Genomic DNA, 24,852 nt, shown 5'->3' on the forward strand with positions numbered 1-24,852 from the left:
CCGGGGAACACTGCGCCATGCCACGGAAAGTCAACTTCAGCGTGGTGCAAGTCTCCGGTGAGGATGACAACTTTCCAGCAGCGGAGTTAAATGTGCACGGCCCCACCGTCAAAGGATGGCTGTCGAAAAAGTGAGTGCCGTTCAGTCGGATCGAGTGTCGGGGATTGACGCAGTTCGCGTCCACTGCACTGTCACACGTGGTGATGCTTTGTTGTTGGACACACATCTGATGTCGACGCTGAATGGCGTGTTCTAGAAAAGAAAGTATTATGCACTCTTAGAAATGAACTTCACCGCATAGCACACTCCTAGCCAACCATCATTTCGAACGATGTCGTTATCTGCCCTGATTTGTTAAAAACGGGAGGCGCACGCCTTTTTGTGACAATTACGAACAACATAAGTGTAACAACGTAAGAGCAGATAACGATACCATTCGAGTTGATGGTTGGCTAGGAGCGTGCTATGCGGGGAAGTTCATTTCTAAGAGTGTGGGTCCGATATTGAAGTCTCAGAAGACCACCGGAGGACACGGAATATCGACATCTCTTTCTCTCTCCATCTTTTTATTTTTCCGAACTGATCAGTTAGCTTGAAAAAGCGCATGGAGAGAAAACTTTGTAACTTTGTAAAACATTTTTTTTCGTAACTGCCAGTAAACATAAGTAAATCCGACTCGCCAGCTTTTCTGTTGTTGATGGTGCACCGCTGTTGAAAAAAAAAAAGAAAAGAAAAAGAATAATTGCCCTTCGGTGACAATCACCAACGCTATCATTGGAATCCGGGATTGAAAAATGGACAAACTGCAATCTTACTTTCGGGGACTGCACAAATATCGTGACTCCGTAAGACAGAATATCTCCACGCGCTGCTCTGAAATTTCTACGCATTGCTCTGGCGACAGAATCGTTTAATTTATTTAACATTCTTCTATACCGTGTGGGATACGTGACGGGATGGAATACTCTCTGACATGCTCTCTTTCTGTGAATGCAACCTCGACGGAACTGGTGCTGCCCCTTGCTAATCCGTCGTTTAATAAGTGCTGCATGGAATATCGCACAAGTAAAACGGGGCACTTTCTGGATTAGCTGAAATAGGGCAGTCCTCAGAATACTTTCCATCATGTTTCTGGACGAGATTCGATCAGAAAAAGAAAACTTCGAGTCGACATGCACTTTATCTTCTCTTGTATGAAACCGGTTGCAAATGCAGTAATTCTTTCAGTCGAACGCAAAAATATATGCAGAGTACGAAAAAAAAAATAAAAAAATAAAAATAACAGTGCTGGGCCCGCGGTCAAATTCATCTTATCAGCGCTTCGCTTTAACATCTATGAACAAAGTAGCGCTTTATTCCTCTCTCTTGATACACCAGTACCACTCTTACAAGTGCACTTCACCACATAGCACGCTCCTACCCAACCATCAACCTCAGCGACATCGTTCTTTCCCCAGATCTGTTGAAAACGGGAGGTGTACGCCTTTTTTGTGACACTTATGACGTCACAAATTGTCACAAAAATGGCGTACGGCCCCTTTTTCACCAAATTAAGGGAGAGAACGTTGTCATTAGGGACGATGATTGATTGGCTAGGAGTGTGCAGAGCGTAGTTATCCTTTCATCAAATTACCTTTAGTGGTAAGGCAGGGCATTGCTTGTCGTGATTAATGTCTCATTCAGGCACTAACAACAGAACTTCACCGCATAGCACGTCGTCCGCCAACCGTTACCACGAATAATAGTGTTGCCGCTTCTGATTTGAAGAGCCATGGGGCGTACGCCTTTTTGTAGCAATTTGGATATATGATAATTGCTAGAAAAAAGTCTCTCTCTCTCTCTCTCCAAATCAATAGCGATAACCCTATCATTCGTGGCAGTGGGTGGCACACACCATGCTATGCGGTGCACACTCTTAAAAATAAACTTCACCCCATAGCACGTTCCCTAGCCAACCATCAGCTCGAATGACATCGTTCTTTCCTCTGATTTTATGAAAACTGGAGGCGTACGCCATTTTTGTGACACTTCTCCAATTCCTAATTGTCACAAAAATGGCGTACGCCCTCCGTTTCCAGCAAATCATTCCAGATAACGATATCATTAAAGATGATGGTTGGCTAGAACCGTACGCTATGCGTTGAAGTTCATTTTTAAGAGTGCAGAACACGCTTATAAAACACTTTACACTTTCTCTTGCCCTTTCACCCTCAATCCCTTTATTTTCCCTTCCCTCTACCACCTTCGCCTGTGGATAACAATAACTGGGCCAGCATGTTTACCTAACGAATTCTATCTCCTGCGGTAGTAATGCGATTGTACGTTACTTTATGCACGATGTTACGCTATATGTTCGGTCTCGCAGCGAACGTTAAAATAGGTTAATTTGTTCACCTGGTCTTTATGAAACTATTAATTTAAATGGGCACTAAAGCCTAAAAATTATCCGCGCGGATTGAAAGATTCGGTTACCGTGGCACCAACATAAACCGTGTATTCACGGTGTATTCTAGGTGGAAGGAAAAGCGAAAACACACCGCTCACGGAGCCGAGGTTTCGTCCCGTGTTATGTCGAGTATTCACACGGTTCCAGTATATCGGAAATGGCGTACTGCTCACTTAGCAGACGACACCGTCAGCGCCTTTTACGGTCGTCTGCCACGGAATATCTTGTGACTGCGTCGCAGGATATTCCACACGGTTAGCAGTGAACGTGATGATACGACGGTGAGCGCCCGCGATCGCGTAACAGCAGAAAGCTATGACGTTTTTCTTATCTTCCGCTGTAGCATTATGGGAACATTTTCTGTATTTTGTTTATGTAACGTTGGTTAACTTTGATTCACACACACACAAGTGGGATGATGATGTGGTTAACTTTGAACCGAGATCAACGGTCCCTTAACTTGAATTTAATGCTTAACTCTGCTGCATTGAAGGGAGTTACTGTCACTGATACATTCCTCAAGTCACCAACTAACGTTCGTAAAAAAGAATGGAGCGTTAACTTCAAGTTTTGTCCACCCTTGATCGCGGTTCAAAGTTAACCAGCGTTGGTGAAACCGGGCCTTAGTGTCCCTTTAAAAGGAGACATCGGAAGGATTCGAAAAAAAATCGGTGAGCATCATACCGAATACGAACTACCCCCTCGATACCGAATACAACATTCACATTCATTTGGCGCGAGTAATTAATTCGTAAATGATGACAATAGCTAACCGAAACCGAAATGCTAACAGCAGAAAACAGAGCTCGATGCTACGGCGGTTCGTCCGGAGGAGGATTCCGTGACGTCACCCAGCATTGTCGTCTGCTTCCAGGCCAGCATTCTTTCTCTCTTGGCGGATGCCGGATGATGTCAGCAGTGTGTGGCTTTCAGCGTCCTTTCACTTCACACAGGCCGAAGCGCTCGCTTCGTAATAATTTGTTTGAGCCAAATCTGCGCAGTTTTTTACCGAAGATATTTCGTACACATGTTCCGGACATCCGAAAGATTACGGATATACAACAACCTTTGTGGTGATTTTGTTGCGGAGTCCCACTTTAACAGAAACGAAGTTGTCGGCTTCCCCAGCCTCATTAAAAATTTTCATGTTGCGTTGTCATCAGGTACGCGACTTACCCTCAGGAAATCATCATTCAGATGGAAGTCAAATGCCGAATCTGCAGGATACAAATTCTCTCCCATCAGTACTGCATAGGTAAGACCTTCTTTCTCATCGTTTTCTTCCTTTCTGACTGTAAGAAACTTTCTCTCTCTTGTACAGCGACGACAGTTGACATTTACGTTGGAAACGTGCCCAAAGGATTGGAGGTAGCTCTGTACAATGCCAGATGGACTCATCTGGGGTGAGTACAGCACGATCTTTGTGCAATGAGGAAAACGTTCAGCGTACATTAGGGCCCAACGACGCGATAATCAGACGTACAACCCGTTTGCCTCGAGTGTTGCCTTCTGTTACTCCCCCCCCCTCCCACACACACACACCTTTTCTTTCTTTCTCGTATATGCATTCACACAGCACACAGAGCATCTGAGATCTTTTGATCAAGAAGCACGCGTCTATTCCTTTTCATTTTCTTTTCTTTATTTTTTTTTTCTCTGCGCGCTTTTTGGCATACTAATATATAAAATTCGCGCAGCCTTTGCAATTTATATACTCCTAAGCAAGCTAACAGGTTCCCGTACGTGAAGAGTATTACGTATTTATTAAAGCGGCCCGTCTTAGCTGTGCAAGCTTTGTAGGTCCGTCTGTGACACTTGTGGAGAGAGAAGATGGGAGGGAAGTGAGGGAGGAAAGGAGAAGGTACAACGACCCGACGGCCGAAGGTGGGGACCGCGTTTGGCAGGATCTCCAACGATTCGATGCAGTTTATTTATTTATTTATTTTTCCGCGGAAAGCGGGGGGGGGGGGGGATCTTGTCCATGGGGAGTGCGGAGGTGGCGCAAGAATATTTATCCATATTTGCTCTCACATTTACGAGGCAAAATGGTGGCTTACATGATCAACTTCACGTGTTATGGCTAGTCTCGACTCAGTTTGCCTAGTCTGCGTTGCGCAGCGTTTTCCTTGCGTTGTATCATTCTGTTCTTTGTGTCTTTTTCTTCTGTATTTGATTTTGGTTTCAATTAAATGACACGTGATGCAGTTTCAAGTGACCAATTACCACAATAAAAAAAAGAAAGAAAAAAGGAGAAGAAGAAGTTAGAGAAATTGGTCGTAAGGGTGCTAAAGCTTTTTTTGTGCACAGCAGATCAGAAATGGCAAGAGTGACATTGAAAATGGCCAGTGTATTGTTGTCAACCAACGGTCACATATGCCGCATGCCAACCATTGCCACGAATGATACGGTTATCGCTCCTGATTCGAGGATCGAGAGAGGGGGGGGGGGGTTCGTCATATGGTAACTGGCACAAAAGGGCGTACGGCCCACTCTCTCTAAGAATCAAAAGCGATAGCACTATAGCGAGATAAACACAAGGACGGGAGGACGGCCTCACACGAGGAGCTGTGTGGTGTGCCGTCCTGCTGTCCTTGTGTTTTGCCCCTACACTCTTAAACATGAACTTCATCGCATAGCACACTCCTAGCCAACCATGATCTCGAATGATATCGTTACCTGCTCTGATTTGTTGAAAACGGGAGGCGTACGCCTTTTTTGTGACACTTATGCTGTTCATAATTGTCACAGAAAAGGCGTACGCCTCCCGTTTTCAACGAATCAGGGCAGATAACGATATCATTCGAGATCATGGTTGGCTAGGAGCGTGCTATGCGGTGAAGTTCATGTTTAAGAGTGTAGTTCCAAATCTAAATCATGTACCAACTGGCCCAATCTGCCATTTTAGACAACCCTATCATTCGTGGCAATGGTTGGAGTACAGCGTTCTCCGCAGTGTAGTTCCGTTTTTCGAGGGCTGCAATGGTCTTCAAACAGCGCCTGCAATATTGTAGTAATATTAGCAGCCAGCACAAAAGGAAAAAATTGAAAAAGAAAAAGGCCTGCATCTTTGGGCATTGTGCAACGCGCGTATAAATCTGGTAGTTTTAAGGGGCCATCTCGGTCTATGTGGCGAAACTATTCTTGAAATTGATATAATTGAAATTGAAATAATTTTAATGCTTTGTGAAATAGTCTCTCTCTCTCTCTTTTTTTTTTCTTATGGTGGTGATGGTGAAAGGGCTTGCCGTTGTCGGCCTCACGTATGTGGGCAACGTCACGACTGACGCCCTGGGGGAATGTGCGTTCTGGGCCGACTTCTAAGGGAACTGTGCCGACATACGTGCTGGTTACACGATTTCGGCCTACCGCGAACAGGCGTTCGCGTGGCAGCGGCACTGCAGCATCGCTAAATCATACCGCTGTGTCTCTTAAAAAAAGAAAAAGAGAGGAAAAGAAATATATGCGGAGTATTCATTTTGTCACGTGCTCCTGAATAGTAAAGAGCGAGAGAGAGAGAGAGAGACAAAAAAACTGAATTTTAATACAACGTTATAGTTGCGCGCTATATTCAAACTGCGCGAGTGCGAATTCGCGGAAGCGTCTCTTTCCATCCCCTCTGTGCAGAGACACCGGCGATTAACGTAATGGCGTCGGCATCTGTACGTGATTTCCAGAGGAGCCGTTCACCTGCGTTGGAAACAAGAGTATATGAAACGCGCTACAGAGAAAGAGAGAGAGGGGGAGCGAGAGAGAAAAAAAAATTAAAGCAGCGATAAACGGAAAGGAAAAAGGGAAAGGCGGAACGGGAACGCACGTGCTCCGCGTCCCTAACGGGCTACGAAGGGGTGGGGGAGGGGAGGGGAGAGGACTTACCCTCTCGTCACTCGGGGCTGAGACCCCTGCTGGCCTGTTTCGCTGCAGAGCACGATTGAGGAAGTGCTATACACTGGACCGTCCAATATGTTTACGCTTATTACGTGAGAGAGAAGGAAAAAAAATGTGAGGAACCAAGACCGCGACGAAGAGGGGGATGCCAGATTGCGGAAAAAGGGAAAGGGGCTGGGAGAGGTGGAACAGGGTACGTTGACCTTTGTGTGAGCTCCACACACCGGCGTCCGTGATGCTGTGATTGGATGTGCAGTGATAGATAACGCGCGGTGCGTGCAATGTTCATCCGCACCTGCTTTTATTTTAATGTGGGTATAGTATATTGGAGTAAAAAACCTCTCAGAAAGAGAGGGAAAAAAATTGCTTTTAACGAATCACTTGTGCGTAACGAACCGAGGTAGTACAGTCATAAAAGGTGACTTCACCACATAACACGTTGAAGGCCAGCCGTTGCACAGAACGCCCCCTAGCGAACCATAATCTCGAAAGACATCGTTCTTTCCTTTGATTTGCTAAAAACGGGGAGCGTACGCCATTTCTGTGGCGTTATGCAGTTCGTAATTACCACTGAAATGAAGTACCCCCCCCCCCCCCGGTTTTCATCAAATCAAGAAAGGGAACGTCGTCGTTCGTGATGCTGATTGGCTAGGAGCGTGCTGTGCGGTGAAGCTCAGCTTTTAGCATGTCGGCACAGTTCCCCTAGAAGTCGGCCCAGGACGCACATTTCCCCAGGGCGTCAGTCGTGACGTTGCCCACATACGTGAGGCCGACAACGGCAAGCCCTTTCAACATCATCACCACCACCACCACCATCAGCTTTTAGAGGTACCGGGGTTCGAATCCCGGTAGGATTCGACCCAGGCCCGGAGAAGTCGGCCCATGACGCAAATTCCCCAGGGCGTCAGTCGTGACGTTGCTCACCTCAGTGAGGCCCTTTCACCATCACAACCACCTTTCCATTCATCCTTTTTTCCATCCATCAGATTTTAGAGCGTTCAGGGTTACACGTACGACATATTTAAACGGCGTTCTGCACAATGCACGGAGACGCACACGATTTCTTAAAAGTCCTACACTTTAAAAACTGAACCTCACCATATGGCACGCTCTGCGTCAACCATTGCCACGAGTGATAGGGTTATCGCTTCTGATTCGAGAAGAGAGGGAGGTGTACGCCTTTTTGTGTCAAATATTATGTACTTGACACAAAAAGGCGTAGCCCCCCCCCCTTCGAATCACAAAGGATAACCCTACACTCTTAAAAATGAGTTTCACAGCATAGCATGCTCCTAGCCAATCATCATCTCGAATGATATCGTTATCTGCCCTGATTTGTTGAAAACGGGAGACATACGCCTTTTCTGTGACACTTATGCTGTTCATAATTGTCACAAAAAAGGAGTACGCCCCCTGTTTTCAGCGAATCAGATCAGATAACGATATCATTCGAGATAATGGTTGGCTAGGAGCGTGCTATGCGGTGAAGTTCATTTTTAAGAGTGTATCATTCGCGACAATGGTTCGCGCATGTCGTGCTATGCGGGGAAGTTCAGTTTTTAAAATCCTATATAGCCGCTTCCTGGCAGTTAGATGCGTTCGATCAATTGTCGCGGAGCGCGATCATAACGAATGGGCGTTGGCAGCTATGAGATTGTCGTTGCTTTGTGCAGGGAAGTATCCTTGGCGGACAACCTCCACAGTGAGTACAAATCCCGCGAACTGAAGTCCGTACTGGTGGATGCGGTGGGAGACTTCGTGAAGCTTCTCATCCATGCGAATCACGTCAATAAATACAACGTCTACAACCAGGTATGCCAGTCAACCTGTCACTCTTGTTGGCAGGCTTCACAAATAGATCGATCCGCAGCGGGGGCCGCATTATCGTTACCCGGGCTGTCTATCTGCAGATGATATTACTGTTTTCCTGCATGCCGTTGCGCATCTTTCTTTCATCTTATGCTGTTCATAATTGTCACAAAAAGGGCGTACGCCCCCCGTTTTCAACAAATCGGAGCAGATAACGATATCATTCGGGATGATGGTTGGCCAGGAGCGTGCTCTGTGGTGAAATTCATTTTTAAGAGTGTAGCCAACCCATCATCCCGAGTGACATCTTTCTCTCCCCTGATTTGTTAAAAAAAAAGGTGGTGTATGCCTTTTTATGACACTTATGCGCAATTTTCTTCAATGAGGCGATTGTTCCGCATGATTAGTAGATTTGTGTGTGTGTGTGTGCACATTTAGGCACGAAAGTGAAAGAACAAGGGAAAGGACTTTTTCCATAAGAAAGGAAATGAAAAGCATAGTAGAGAAATCTCAGAAATTCAGGATCCTGCACTATCTGAAACACTGATATATTCGATATTGCTGTACAAAAACGAAAGAAGAAAGCTGAAAAAAAAAAGAAAAAAAAAAGAAAAGAAAAAAGCAATGTGCCAATTTGGGAGTAATCGCAACTTCCATAGTCTCACCTAGACAGCAATACCTCCTTAATTTTAGTCCCCTGACTTTGAACTTTACTCCCCGGAACCGCGAGTGGTCCCCGAATGCAACATAAATATGCGCTCTCAGGCAGTTTGATGGAAACAACGCGATATTATCCTCTGTATAGATCCAATAATCGTAATATAATAATAATCGGTATAGATAGAAATAAATTTGAATTGAATTCATAATTAAGCAATTTCTTGCCTACGGAGAGCAACAAATGGTTGGCATGTGTTCTTTCTTCACAAATTGTGCTGCGTAACTTAATTCGAGGTCTATTTTGCATTTATGCACATCGATTATGTACATAGGAATATGAGGACAAGTGAGACAATGCAGTCCCCACTCTATGACGTTCATTTAGTCCCTTGAGGGCTAATAGTTGTCTCAGCGTATTTAGTCCCTAAAAAGACTAGAGTTACTCCTTATTTTTTCACAGTGTACAACATGGTTCTATCAGGGCAAGTTCTTTGCATATATACGTGCTGACGTCACAATATATACTTACTGCAGGTCGGGATTGTGGCTATTAATATAATTGGCGACGATGTATTTCTCGATGGTGGCGGAGAAGAAGAGGTGAGTCTAATTCTCTCTCTCTCTCTTTCATGAAGAAGGAGCCAAAATATTTTATTAGCACCAGGGATGCGCTTTTTTTTTTCCTTTACATTTTTTTCCCTTTTCCCCCTTTATATAGCGTTGACATATTGTTCTTGTCCTTGCAGAAATCGACGTGGCAAACGATCATTAAACGGTAAGGGATTTGTCACAGTACATATATGAATGTCGGAACCTACACGGTGCATAGCACGCTGCGCGCCAACCGCTGCCGCAAATGATACACTCTTAAAAATAAACTTCACCACATAGCACGCTCCTAGCCAACCATCGTCCCGAGTGACATCGATACTCTCCCCTGATTTGTTGAAAACGATAGGCGTGCGCCTTTTTGTGACACTCGTGCAGAAATATTAATTGTCACAAAAAAAGCGTATGCCTCGCGCTTCCCACAAATCAAGGGTGATAGAGGTATCGCTCTGTACGCTCATAAAAAAATAACTTCACTGCACAGCGCGCTGCTAGCTCACCCATCATCTCGAATGATATCGTTATCTGCCCTGATTTGTTGAAAACGGGAGGCGTACGCGTTTTTGTGACACTTATGCAGAAATGTTAATTGTCATAAAAAGGCGTACGCTCCGCGCTTTCCACAAATCAAGTGGTATAACTCTGTACAATGGTTTGCCTTCGGCGTGCTATGTGGTGAAGCGTTGTTTAAAGGTTGTAGGGTTATCGCTTCTGATTCGAAGAAGGGGGCGTACGCCTTTTTGTGTTAATTACCATGTATCCATGGTGGTATCCAAGGATGGTATTGGTATCTAACCATCATCTCGAATGATATCGTTATCTGCACTGATCATAATTGTCACAGAAAAGGCGTAGGCCTCCCGTTTTCAACAAATCAGGGCATATAACGACATCATTCGAGATTATGGTTGGTTATAGGGGCTGGCTATGCGGTGATGTCCATTTCTAAGACTGTAGGCGCGCACCGTGCTATGCGGTAAACTTATGTTTTTAGCGTGAAGGGCGACATCATTTACAAATCACGAATCACACCGCTTAGATAGCGCTTGAAAATTGGATTGGATTGGATCGGATACAGAAAAAATATGCTGAGAAGTTGAGACACTAGGGGCCCTATCCTCGTCAAAGTACACGACCTCGATTACGTTGTGTTTCGCACGTCATTCGTCGTAATGTGAAGAAGGCATGAAGAACAGACATGAATGTCACGCGCCCTCCACCAATAGTCGAGCCCTTGATCCTGCAATCTTCGTGATAACGTACACACTCTTAAAAACGAACTTCACCTTATAGCACGCTCCTAGCTAACCATCATCCCGAATGATATCGTTCTCGCCCGTGATTTGTTGAAAACTGGAGGCGTACGCTTTTTTTTTTTTTTTTTTTGTACCAATTATGCACGGCATAATGTTATAAAAAAATGCCCGTTTTGAACGAAGGGCCCCAGGAAACTTTTCTTTTATGTAGCGGCAGTCGCTACATGAAAATATTTACGCTACAAAGTAAGCTGAGACTACACGGAAACGCTCAGTTTCGTCTCTCTCCGTGGGTCGTCGAACTCTTCTTACCTGAGGGCGTGACTTATCAGCGAACGATTGGTTTTCAAGATAGAGGAGAAGCTGCACCCTCATTTTCGAGGAATCTCTTTGGGCAAGCTCCATTAGGGGTATTACCATATTGACTGGATTTTCTATTCAAACTACGGTCTCCCGCATCCTGCATGCAATTGAAAAAAAGAAAAAAGAATGGGTGTGGACCCCGAGCGAGCCATGAATGCTGATTGGCGGCACACTTCACGCGCATGTCGGAAGAAATGCAGAACTCTCGAACTGAAAAAAAAAAAATAATAATAATAAAAAGAAAGAGAGAGAGAGAGAGAGAGAGAGAGAGAGAACGAAACGTGGAAAGAGTGGCGCCCCTGAAATTGATCAATAACTTGCGGTTTCGGTTGAAAGCGCTGCTCCATTTACTTCCGGTGGTAGACGGACTGCGGTTGCCTGCTCACTACACTCTAGAAACGGAACTTCGCGGCATAGCACGCTGTGCGCCAATCATTGTCACGAACGATAGGGTTATCGCTTCTGATTCGAAGAAGTGAGCGGGGAGCATACACTCTTAAAAACGAACTTCGCCACATAGCAAGCTCCTAGCCAACCGTCCTCTCGAATGATATCGTTATCTGCCCTGATTGGTTGAAAACGGGAGGCGTACGCCCTTTTTTGTGACACTTATGCTGTTCATAATTGCCACAAGAAAAGGCGTCTGCCTCCCGTTTTCAACCAATCAGGGCAGATAACGATATCATTCGAGAGGACAGTTGGCTGGCAGAGTGCTATGCGGTGAAGTTCATTTCTAAGAGTGTATACGCCTTGTTTCTGTGTCAATCTGAATATATGATAATTGATGGAATAAGACGTACAGGCATACAGGAGTGTTAAAGTAGCACAGAAATCATTTTTAACACCCTGTTTTGTTCCTATAAAACTGTTAAGTAGGCCAGGAAGATGCGCCATGAGAAATAATTCACACCACAGAGTCATAATTATCGCAGAAATTGAATTTAAAGTGCGCCGCAAAAAGCGACCGTGCGCAGCGGTGGTGGAGAGAATTATAGCGGCCTGTGATCTGCCTGCGACCTCGCGCTGACGCTACAGAATCCGCGCTCGCTGATTGGTTCAGAGAAATGTTGCCTGCTACTTAGCTGTCGTCTGCTACTCAATCGGCTCTGAGAAAGCATTGCTCCTGGTTGTGCCATGATTCGGCCGCTCCTTCTATCCCCAATTCTCCTGGGGAAGTGGCAAAATTGGTTTACGGCGGCAAAGGAACAGGGCGCTGACCCCAACTGACTGGCGAACCAGAACGCGTGGACCCTGTAACGTCATCGGTGACGTGGCATCATGCTTTTCTTCCTCGTTATACCCGGAGTAGCGAGTTAAGGGTGAACGCGGAACAAACCTTTCGTGCTATTCGGTAAATTGGCACACACACTTTTATCGTCATAATCTGAAATTTTCTGGAAAACCCTCTGTACTCCTTTAATGGTCACAAATGGCGTACGTCCCACGCTTTCCACAAATCACTTGTGATAAGGGTATCATTACGCACAGTGGGCCTTTTTTCACACTCGCGTGGTATCCCAGAGGCTGTCAAACGAAACACGATCGGTGCGCGCGAATACAAAACCGGCGCCATATTGCGCCATCTATTGAATATGTAAGGAACCCAATCCGGCTCCGTCAGGGTCACAGAGCATGCGCAGAAGCTTTGTGAAAAAGGTCCATTGTTGGTCCTTAGCCTGGTATGTGGTGATGAAGTTCTGTTCCAAAAGTGCAGTGACGGCACAGTGAAGCTGTATCTCACGCCATTGGTCATCGGCTTGCAGACCGATACGTTATGCAAGTGGGTCGGTTCTCTGCGCAGCTCCCCAGTTTTCCTCTAACCCCTATTGTCCGTGGAGCCACCTTATTGGTCCCTTTTCTGAGTGGGTTGGCTTTTACGCGTTTCATGTGGTGAAGTCCTGCTTTAGGAGTGCAGACACACGCTTTAAATATTTGCAGAAGCGATGCCTGTCCTCCCACGTAAATCCCACACAGTCCCAGAGGGCCCCGGATGTATTCCGTGACTCCACAGAGTCACCCCACATTGACGTTCAGAGTATATATATGGAAGCGTTTGATCTGTTCTTTCTTCATTCGGTGCGTGCAGGAACGAAGAAATATCTCCCATGGACGACCTGGCCTTTGACATGTACGTGGACACAGAAGTGGCGCAGATTTTGCGCAAGCTGGAAGCGAAGAAGCGCGACGCTATCGCGGGTGCGTACACCCTTTGTCTTTTGTCTAAAAAGAACTAAAAACAACTGAAAAAGAACTAAACTAAGACTAAAACTAAGCTAAGCTAAAAGTAAACTTAACTAAAACTAAACAAAAATAAAACTAAAAAGAACTAAAAAGAACCGCAGGCTATTGTCTAAAAAGAACTAATTGTAGTTCCCTTGTACTGGAGGTGTTGTCGCTTTCAGGACAAAAACTGATGTCAGAGAGTGGGGGACCGTATTTAAAGCTTTGTGTTCACACACTCTTAAAAATGAACTTCACCGCATAGCACGCTCCTAGCCAACCATAATCTTGAATGACATCGTTATCTGCCCTGATTTGTTGAAAACGGGAGGCGTACGCCTTTTTTTTTTTTGTGACACTTATGCTGTTCATAATTATCACAAAAAAGGGCGTACGCCTCCCATTTTCAACAAATCAGGGCAGATAACGATATCATTCGAGATTATGGTTGGCTAGGAGCGTGCTATGCGGTGAAGGTCATTTTTAAGAGTGCAGTTTCGCACTCTAAAAACAGAACTTCACCGCAAAGCACGCTGTGCGCCAACCATTGCCACGAATGATAGGGTTATCGCTTCTGACGCGAGGAAAAGGGTGGGCGTACGCCTTTTTGTGGCAATTTGGATATATGATAATTGCCACAAAAAGGTGTACGCCCTCCTCTCTCCTCGAATCAGAAGCGATAATTCTATGATTCGTGGCAATGCATGGTTGGCCCACAGCGTGCTATGCGGTGAAGTTATGTTTTTAGAGTGCATGCATGTAACACTCTTAAAAATGAACTTCAAGGCATAGCACGCTCCTAGCCAACCATGATCTCGAATGATATCGTTATCTTCCCTAATTTGTTGAAAACGGCAGGCGTACGCCTTTTTTTTTTGTGACAATTATGAACAGCATAAGTGTCAAAAAAGGCGTACGCCTTCTGTTTTCAATGAATCAGGGCAGATAACGATATCATTCGAGATGATGGTTGGCTAGGAGCGTACTATGCGGTGAAGTTCATTTCTAAGAGTGTACGTAATCTACGTCACGAATGACAATTCTTTAACTTTGAAGTTTATGTCAAGCTTATAAATCTTGCGACGTGCGGACGCAACTTGTCAAGAGGTGCCCACTAACTACTCCTTACTCCGTGGGTAGAAGATTGCCTAATTAAACCGCGTTGTTCCATGGAATTCGCGCACTGCACGCGTGAACTGTCGTAAACTGCGATGCTCACGGGGTGGGTGGCGAGGATATTTGCAGGTGTTGAGGAATGAATTTCACGGCCGGGTAACTAAAGTGGGAGCATCTAGAAGCTGCAACTACTCGTCAGCTCACCCACGCGTGAGCATCATTAATGCACAAACGATCCCGGTTGTTTCACCTGGGTGGGGGGAATTGGTCGTCGAATAATGATATGCGCGCGGCAGCTTTGTATACTGTTTCGATAGATGTCTTTATGCCGACTTTGCACACTCACGCGGGGTGTGTTTTACAGCCACATCCCGTGGTCGTTGCTCACAAAGTGGGTCATTGGGATGAGCACGAGTGGGTGTGGTCAGCGAGTCAATGTCTTCTAGTTACAGTGGATAAGTAACAGCCGTATAATTACTTACACTTGCTCTTTCTGCTGTGGAGCAGAGGTCGTGCAGACTCTGCCGCTCATGACGTAAACCTGCGTGCTAAACGGGAGAGTTGATGTTAGTACCTAATACAATTCCGACACGTATTTTCTGCAGTTACGGTTCTATGCGTATGTGAATGTGTTCTCTGCGTATTCTCTTGACGTATGTGAAATTAATACCCCTGTCAGACGTACTAATTTAGTGTCACTTTCAACGAGCGACACATGCACTTAGTTTCACTCGTGTGCTGTCACTACCACATCTTTCAGTGACACTCGGAAGAATTAATTTAGTGAATGACGATTTAATTTAGTGAGTTCCCCAAACTCACTTCACTACTCTTCGGCTGACCGAGGGTGTAGCCTCGACGGCAGGCTACGTGGTGCAGGTAAAAATATTGAGAAAGAGCGAGGGGCCCCCGCGACACCACAACATTTTTAAACGAGTATTTTCAACAGCGTGTTTATTTTATTTTAATACAGTGTGACATTCCGTGTAGTCACACGAGCGACATCTTCACGGAATATTCTAATGGAAGAAGTTATCAGCATGTGAGAACTTCGTGGTCTCGGCGATCTATGGCGGCGGCTATTTTTGCTGTGCCGCATGTTTGAGGCCAATTTGTTTAATGTTGGAATATGATTTGCAGAAGGTGTTTCTAAATCAAAGAAAAATATTCTGAGGAAGGTATTGTGGCGCGCGCCTAAAAATTTTGCCGCCGTTTATTCTTATCTACCGTGTTCTATCTCTGTTCTTATTGCCATCATCGTTGCTAAAGTGACACTTACTTATAAGCCGTGTAGTAAGTGAAAAGTGACATTCGCTTGGTTGGAGTGCACTTCACCAAAAAATGACACTAAATTAGCCCGTCTGACAGGAGTATTAATTACAATTCGTAAATATGTGTGCAATTGCGCATGCTTCGGGGTGCCCTGGCTGCCTCAAATAAGAACTTACACTCTTAGAAAAGAACTTCACCGCATTTCACGCTCCTATAGCCAAACATTATCTCGAATGATATCGTTATCTGCCCTGATTTGTTGAAAACAGGCGGCGTACGCCTTTTTTGTGACAATCATTATGAACAGCAAAAATGGCACAAAAAAGGCGTACGCCTCCCGTCTTCAACAGATCAGGGGCGAGAACGTTGTAATTCGGGGTGATAGTTGGCTTGGAGCGTGCGATGTGGTGAAGTTCATTTTTAAGAGTGTACGGACTTGCAAGGAGGTGACTGGGCTGCCTATGCGCATGTGTGTAAGTCCGAAGAGTCCCATTCGCTGCTGCCGTGTCACTCTGAGGAATGTATGCGCCGGAGCTTGTTCCGTAACATTTTGTCCAGCACTGTGCAGAATGATACATTTATCACGGTTGATTTGTTGAAAATGGGAGGCGTACGCCTTTGTTGGCGCATGGAGCTTCCCTGCGCATCAGTGCCGGGCTCTTCCATCCCTTCTCGATTTCGTGCAAGCCACTGGCCTCCTCGATGAGCTCTAAACAGAACTCCGACCTGTCTTCGCGTCTCTGTGAAGTGGGGAACGGTCCTGTGGCTGCCACGGGGGAAACGTCCCATGTCATTATCACTTCTCCATCATTTATTGTTGTTTCCACAAATCCAAGTAGATGAAGGTATCACTCAGTGCAATGGTTCGCGTTCTATGCGGTGAAGTTCTTATTTATAGTGTAGTTCAATGCTGCCGATAGCTATACATGTGGACACTTACTACAGGCAGCAGTCGTATCAGTTGAACATAGGCCAGCCAGTTCATACGTAATAGGCACTAGATTTGTGTGGATTGTCGTGTCTATGGAACTAACGCGCTGGAAGAGCGCAGTAGGAAAGAGAAAGAGCGCAGTAAGCCACAACGTTGTTTATGTTTTCTTGCAGAAGAACGCTTCGTTTTCGCCAAAAAGCTGAAAAATGCTGTCGTGGAACTCCAGAAGGTATGTCCCTCCTACATGCTGTAGCACTGTTTGCCATGCACTCTCAGAACAGAACTTCACCGCATAGCACGTTGTGCGCCAACCACTTCCACGAATAATAGGGTTATCGCTTCTGATGTGAAGAGAGAGAGGGGGGCGTACGCCTTTTTGTAGCAATTATCATATATGTCCATACTGCTACACAAAGGCGTACGCCCCACTCGCTTTTCGAATCAGAAGCGGTAACCCTATCATTTGTGGTAATGGTTGAAGGACAATGTGCTATGCGGTGAAGTCCATACCTGTTCCTTTCTGTAGCGTTCCGCTCGTGCCACACATGATCCTGTATAAGATGGAGCGGCTGAATTGGGACAATGGACCAAGTAATTTTGCCGCAGTAAAATGGCGAGATTGCCTTTGGTCGTTTTCGCAGTGCAGGTTATCTGTTGCCGCTCGCGTACCTACGGACTCTTGCAGGGCGCTGAATTGCAAAAGAGCTGCGCGTTTTTCTGCAGGTTGGCGAGAAGCTGGGTAAGATGGTGATCGAGAAGCAAATGGCGGTCGAGATGGAAGACTTCGATAAGGCTCGCCAAAAGAAGAAACATATCGAGGAATACCGCCTCAACGCCTACGAGCACTTGCGACTACCCGAGCTGATGGAGATGGAAGGAGTACGTCTCTATAACACTATAGTAGTGTCAACAGTAACTATCGCATGAAACAGTCCTTCATTTTTTTTTTTTTTTTTTTTTGTAGTACAATCCGGAACGGGACTCCGCATTGCCAGGTACGTGATCACTGACGCATAGGTAGGGACATTCCGCTATCCAAGTGTTCACATCGTCGCGGAACATTGTAGTGGAAGAAAAAGCGGAAACACAGCTCACGGGTCCGAAGGTCCGTTAACCTGTTATGTTGAGCATGCACGCGGTGCAGGTATATCGGGAGCACAACCTACTAAATTATAACGACCATGTCATAGACACCAGAGCCGTATATTGAACGGGAGTCTGGCCATTAATGAGCCATGCCTATACCTGAAGCTCCACCCACTTTTTCAACTTTCTGACCCATGACGTCTTGAAATACGGGGCGCTATCAATCAACCTATCCTCATTATTTGTCCCCTTATCAACATGGGCAGCGCCATTTTGGGTGGCAAGTGGATTGGATGGGATTGAAATGAATACCTCTCGCAATCTGCAAAACTAGTGGATTTTCGGTGCAAATTTGATGAACGCCACCTATAGGCTGCGCAAGGCACATCGGAAGTGTCGTCTGCTTCCGTCGTTGTACCGCTGCCGGCAGAACCACTGGTGTGCTTTGGCTGCAGTTCGGCCTAGCTAGGGCGGAGCCTCGATATGTATCAGTTTTCGTTGCATTTCTTAATTTGGTGGGTCCTTGCAGTGCTGTGAGGAGCGCCTGCTTTTGGTTCCTCCGATTCTCAGCCGCTGTAGTCTCACACACACGCCACTGTCTATGCACGCGTGCGTCGTGCAGAGGGAACAGATGAAACCTGCTACACCGGTAGCCCACACATTTGTACTTCCGTCGAGAATGCTGGCGTTGCGCAAACCCTGCAATGCTGTCCACGTAATGCAGAGGTCGGCCGGCAGTCCTATGAGTTAGGTCTTCAAGGCCCCCTTGACACGTTTGATGGCACGCGGGGGGTTCCGGTCTTTCCTGCAAGGCGGGTCACAGCACGAGACCGTTCTGTATTTTGTCTTTGTGATCAGTGATCACATAACCGTGATGATATCACTATTCTGTGATCATGTCATTCCGGCAGGTCCCGTGCCGTCACCGGAGAAGCCAGGCAAGGGCCATCATGTTACCATGGAGGCAGCACCTTCTCTGCAGGAGCCAACTCACAGGTGTCAGCCAACAGAACCCGTACAGCAAACGACGCAGCGCCAAGCGGCAACGTTAAAGGCGCAGAGGAATCCTTACCTTGCCCTAGAGAACAGGGTCGTCGCGGGACACAGAAGGCAATGAGTCATCCTGTTTTATTCCTGGATTTATTTCGGGTGTAAACCAATAAGGCAGGGATTGTGTTTCAGGTTCATCTGGAATGTATTCATGGCATAAGGCAAAGTGAAAAATTTCTAGAATAAACAAAGTGTGCGTGAAAGATTAGTCTTAGCGTGGAGCCTTTAAAGTGACAGCTTTATAGGACAGGCCGCCGTGTGGGTCCTGTCGTAGCTCCACTGGATCACGTGACAATGATCACGTGACAAAAAAGAAATGCGGCCTATGTTGACCGCGTCTGGCAATATACAATACCACGAGAATCTTCCTTTTAAATATCACATTTCTCTGCTATATCAGATCATATCATATCATATCATATCAATATCATATCTCTGCTATCCTCAGAGCTGATCCCGAAGAGGACGGAAAAGAACTGGTCTTGGGCAGGATGTCCCTGAAAGATCGTCAGGAAGCCGCACTCCCCATCGAAGTCTTTGGACTGCGACTGGTATGCAGTTCTCCTCTCTTATTGTCGATTCCAACGGGCTTCCTTTCTCGACCAGGTTCAAAAATTATACTCCAAGAACTTCATCCAACGCGAAGAAGCGTTCAAAGAAATGCAGCGATTCCTGGAACGCTACAACGCCCGCCGAAGTCGTCATACGCCAGAGGACGTTCTCAAAGGGACCACGTTCCTGCTGCAAAGGGGCGTTCGCGACAAAGTGCTCTCAGTGAGACATCTCTTCTTCTTCATGCAATATAAGCATGCGAACAACTCCGTGCAATACCACTCTCAGAACAGAACTTCACTGTATAGCACATTGTCCACCAACCACCTGCCACGAATGATAGGGTTATCGCCTCTGCACACCCGCAAATACAGCACCTGCATAGCTTTTTTTATTTAAAAAATCTGTGACTGATAAAAACGAGAGCCCCTATATATTATTTACTTCTAACAATCCTTTTCAGGTGTTCATACAAGCATTGAACTTAATGCAAACATTGTTCACGCGCTTTACGTTAGCTCAGAGGTAAGGTATCCTCCAACCACCAGATCCATGCGAACAAAAGTAAGCTAAAAAAATAACGTCTTTCGAGATCACAGGATATCGAAGGGCGATGTCACTGTGGCTGTCAACAAGACTGTGCCCCGGATCTTGTACAGAACAGGCGACACGGTAAGCAAATTCATAAAGGCCGTGTTCGGGATCTGCCGTGAGCGTGAGTGACGAGATCTTCTTTTGAACACCAGGCACCGCGAGTTAAAACTGTGGCTACAGACTTCCTCCTGGAAATGGGAGACTACGAGGACGTTAAGGCAAGTGTGTCATTTTGATTAATTTAATAATAATTGGGGGTTCACGTCGCGAGACAACTGAGATCACGAGCGACGCCACAGCGGTCGGTCTGTGGAGTCATCTTGATTGTTGAGGGAAATGTTGAGGAAGAGATGCGGAAGCTTGCATGCGACCCTCCACCGATTAGAACAACAACATAGAAGAGACGTGTCCGTGAACTGAACCAATATTGGCACGGACCTGATTTGATAATTTCCGCGCAACTTCCTATACGGTCTTCACCACGGGAAGACGCGTGTCTAGCTTGCCATCCACTTCGCCAATCTATGAACTGTCGGAAGATGGCGCTGGTGATACCGATTGTTGGCCAAAGCGTATTGCATCAAGCATAAATGCAGACTTGAGTAATAACGAAGTTACAAGTAGCTCACCCGTTTCATGAATTTTATTAAGCCATTTTAGGATGCTTGACTGTTAGATCTCGTGTCGGAAATCCTCTGCTTCGAGTAGGGGTGCAAACTGTTGCTAAAACGAGGGTTACTATTTTTGCGTGCGCAATTGTAACGTAGTTACCCGTATCTGCTGCATACATGCGAACAGATACCGTAGCGCGACCACCCTAAGCACAATGCCTTGTCTTCTAGGCAGTGCAGGCGATGCTGCATATCATTCTGCGACCCTTTCCGGAGTCGACAAACCCAAGACTCGCGCAAGGTCGCTGCGAGCTCGTCGAACAGATGGTTATGCGCTTCCCGCCTTTGAGCCAGAGGTACGTCTCCACTCTCGCCATTAAATTCCCCTGTCCTGAAAGGGTACCCTCGTCCTTTGCAGCGATCCACTATTCGAGCACATGATGGCTTTTGCGATAAGGGCACTATCGCACCCTGCCTTGCAAGTGCGCGAAGTGGCCGAACAGGTCCTCCTATCCCTGTACAGGCTGCTGGGCACTCCCGTCAGACAGTGCCTGGTGCCGGAGTCCCACAAGACTGCCCGTAACTTCACCTACAAGAAGGTGTTCGAAGAGTTCGAGAAGATAGACAAAGAAGTGGGTGTTGATCTCTTTACATAGGGGTGTGAACAGGGCGGAGTTACTGTGAATGGACAGCCGTGCGTTTTTAGTGTACTGTGTCGACCCTATGGCGATTGGGTGGCATTGGAAGGGCTGCCTCACGTCACTGCACACGCGAGGTTCTCTTCATTCCATGTTGCCCTGTGGAGATCGGTTGTAGTAACGACTAGATGTAAAGCAAGTTGGATTACTAGTATTCGATAAGCTCGTCCGCGTTATCCTATTGGGGTTTCGCGAGGGTCGTCGAGGATGGAGCCCCTGGGGGACGGTGCCTGCGGTGGCAAGATGGCCTAAATTAGTAGTAGCGCTTTGTCCCAAACTGACTGTCACTGTCACTGTATATAGGGAGGTGCAAGACTAACGGTGTTAGGAATAGGATCTTACTTGTCGAAACTGTACAACGGGCGCAACGTTGTGGTGGACGTTAGCCACACACTCAAACGTCCTGGCATCGATGCAGCGCCTTTTGTGGACAGATAAACTAGAGATTAACCGCTTTTGCACCAGTGACCTCGTCCATTCTATATAGCTGCCGGACGTGAACCAGTGCATGTTTCGCGTAAGGGGAACGTACCGTGCCAGCGAACGTTGGGGCTCAGTTATGGGTTAAGGATTTATCTTTGGCTGGCTGTTGTCACAGCGAACATTGTGGTGACATGGATGTCATTGCTTCCTCACTATACAACAACTACAATGCAGAAGGCACTCGAGACACATTTTAATGATCATGGAGATGTTTCGTCGTCAGGGGAGATACTGAACACCATTGCTGGCGGGGCTACTACGTTTTTCCTGCACTGTGACACGAGTGTCCGAACGGACACACTTCGTGCAGTGTCATTCGATGCCGGCCTCCAAAAGCCGAACACACGGCTGCTTCTGACTGTCCGACCTTGCTTTCTTCAGCCCAACAGTGCAAACCGTGCGATTCGTCGCCAGCGATCTGCGTCGGCCGACACGCCGAGCTCGGGGTCGGGAAGACGTGAATTTGTCAAGGATGTGCAGCCAAGTCGATCCCTCCAGGAGCTTCCGAGGCGGACGCAGGAGCAGTCTTTCAACCTAGACAAGTATGTTCTGTTTCGACGCACTGGGGCTATTTAAAAACGTGCCCTTTTACAGGATGTGCATGTTTTGTGAAGAAACAAACGAGAAATTTAACTCTGAGACGCTCAATTACCACTACTGGACAGAATGTCCCATGCTCATGCTTTGCTACAACTGTAAGCAGGTACGAACAACAGCAGCAACTGTAGATCACATCATTACCTAATTACACCTAATTCCATTGCACGTGCGCAGGTAGTGGAGATTTCCGGCTTGACGCGTCACCTTCTCGAGGAGTGCATCTCCCGTGGGCAGTACAGGCTCTGCATCCGTTGCAAGGAGGCCATCGCCAAGACGCGTTTCGAAAGCCACGTCAAGCTAAAGACGTGCATACGTAAGAGGGCATCGTCCCAACCAGTGCACTCGTAACATTGCCTACTGCTTTCAGCTGCGAAGCCTCCGCACCAGGCGAACCACTGTCCTTTGTGTCACCAGAACTTCGCTGCTGGGGATGAAGCGTGGAAGGTGCATCTTATGGGAGAGATGGGCTGCGCCTTCAACCCTCGGCGGCGGCAAAAATTTTTTCGTTGGCGATCAGGTTAGCGAGGAACTTTTCCGGTTTCAAGCAAATGCTTTGCGGGAATTGGCATATTAAACCTGCTGCTGGGCACAGCCCTCATATCAGCGCCTCTTTTACACTCAGTGGGCTGTGTCGTCAGTGGCAATGTTGAGAGCTGTTTCACTGTGTGACGCTATGGCATGCTGCATGGTTGCGTGCACTGATATTCGTCACGATTTAAATCGAACAATTTCTCCCGAGAAAGAAACGTAGTTACAATAGTGCCGCCTACAATTACACACACAGCATCCCTTTCGACCAGATATCGTAACGGTCAATGCTAACAATGGACTGGGTAGATTCTGTACGTCGTGCTCCCATTGAGTGTCTCGTATGTGGGTAAACTGAAACTTGAAACAGTCATTGTCGTGCCATCGACTGGACACAAAGGATCAGTTACCAGTGTTGTTTACAGCAGGGGTCACGGGAATATTTTCGTCCACTGCAGTAGTTTAGTTTCCGTTATGTCTGCTTCTAATTTCGTTTCCGGTACGGTGTAACGCGTACATAGCGCACAAGGGCCTTGAGTACCTTGCTCAACTCACTCAACTCTTGGTACCATTTGTCGAGTCGAGTATAAATCCAATGCTCCAGGGAGTTCAGAGCCGATGACGTCACACTTGTCCTACAGCGTCCACGTGTTATAGGCAATAGGCAAAATCAGGCATTTCGTTAAATGCCTAGAGCACCGGCCCTGGCATTTCGTGAAATGCCTGATCGTGTCGGGCATTTCGGAAAATGCCGGAATGCAACAGTGGTCAGGCTTTTTTTTTTTTTTTCCTTGTACGAAACGGAACGGTGGACGCGGTTGGTTACAGTATGGTTGGTCTTTATAGTAACAACAGCACTCACGGCCGTGGCCGGGTACATGTTACAGGGGAAATGCCCCCCAAAAAAAGCCTAACCTACCCTTACAAAAGTTGGCTTCCCCTCTCTGTCCAGTATGTATCCACTGCTACGTTCTATCCACAAGCTACGATTTTTCTAACTACATTCATACATGCATTCTACAGCCACATGAATGGGTGTGTATATATACATAAATCATTTATGGCGAGAGAGTGAGCCTGTTGTCGCATATCTGTAACCGGTCCGGAGCAAAGACTTCATTCACATAACCTCCTCCACCCTCTAACTCATTTCGGCTGTAACAGACTGAACGGACCCTTTCTTCCCCCCGCGCAGTTGACCCACAAATCGCATGAACCTTTGACACCTAACCCCTTAAATACCACGCCAATGATGAATTTGCGCAGATCACTCGTTGGAAAGAGAGATCCGTTCCTTTGCGTTCCGGCTTGCACGTTGGCGGTTATACTCACTCTTGGCATTCCGTTCTTTGTACTGCCTATAGCGCTCCAGAAACATTTTGCAAGATGCAGGAAGCGAACGGGCATTTAACGAAATGCCTGGCCGAACGCGCGGGATTGCATAAAATGTCTGAAATGCTTGGTTTTGCCTAGTTTTGCCCGTTGCCTGTAATACACACACAGCACAGGCTACTTTTAAAAGGGGTGCATCAGGACAGCGCGGTAGTGCAGTGTCTCTGGGTGCAGTGCACGGCCGCTCGCTGGTCGCCCTCCAGAGACACAGGTAGCCATTGCCAACTATGTTCATTGTCGCACTATAGGGTCCGTCTGGGAGCCAGACTACAGCGTGTCCGTGTCCGACACCATGGCTGGGAAGCTGAAGATCCTCGGGGCTCTTCCGCCAGAGTATCGGCAGTACACGCTTAACCACTCGAGAAGCAAATCAGAACCAGCCCCTTCAAAACGGAACTCTGGGACGCAAACGAATGATGAGGATGAAGCCGCTGAACCGGTGAAACAGCAGTAATCCGCATGCATTGTCGTCGTCCAGTGTACATAGAAACAGGACCGGATACAATTTGCTTTTTTTGTGTCCCCCCTTGGGCAAATGTTCGCTCCCTGCTTTTCTCGTTCCCTTCACGAGGAGCATTGCTGTGTATTATCACACCCAGTACCGTATTAAAAAGCTAATGTCTAAAGCTGCCTTATTTAGTTAGGTACAAGGTACGATGACCATGTCACTAGTCCTCAGCCTTTCGAAAAA

At 46.7% G+C, this 24,852-nt stretch overlaps 1 protein-coding gene across 1 annotated transcript; it reads left to right on the forward strand.

The window, feature by feature from the left end:
• Positions 1-24,852, forward strand: LOC135369767 (centrosomal protein of 104 kDa-like). The gene is made up of 23 exons (XM_064603285.1): positions 1-130; positions 3,610-3,701; positions 3,768-3,849; positions 8,005-8,143; positions 9,335-9,400; positions 9,547-9,575; positions 13,115-13,224; positions 16,741-16,796; positions 17,291-17,446; positions 17,532-17,562; positions 18,565-18,763; positions 19,152-19,254; positions 19,310-19,477; positions 19,719-19,780; positions 19,855-19,927; positions 20,002-20,071; positions 20,696-20,816; positions 20,879-21,092; positions 22,023-22,183; positions 22,236-22,344; positions 22,416-22,554; positions 22,609-22,758; positions 24,410-24,852. The coding sequence occupies exons 1-23, from the start codon at positions 18-20 to the stop codon at positions 24,613-24,615; spliced, it is 2,649 nt and encodes an 882-aa protein (XP_064459355.1). The 5' UTR covers positions 1-17; the 3' UTR covers positions 24,616-24,852.

This window comes from Ornithodoros turicata, chromosome 10, assembly GCF_037126465.1.
Source record: "Ornithodoros turicata isolate Travis chromosome 10, ASM3712646v1, whole genome shotgun sequence".
NCBI classification, from domain to species: domain Eukaryota; kingdom Metazoa; phylum Arthropoda; class Arachnida; order Ixodida; family Argasidae; genus Ornithodoros; species Ornithodoros turicata.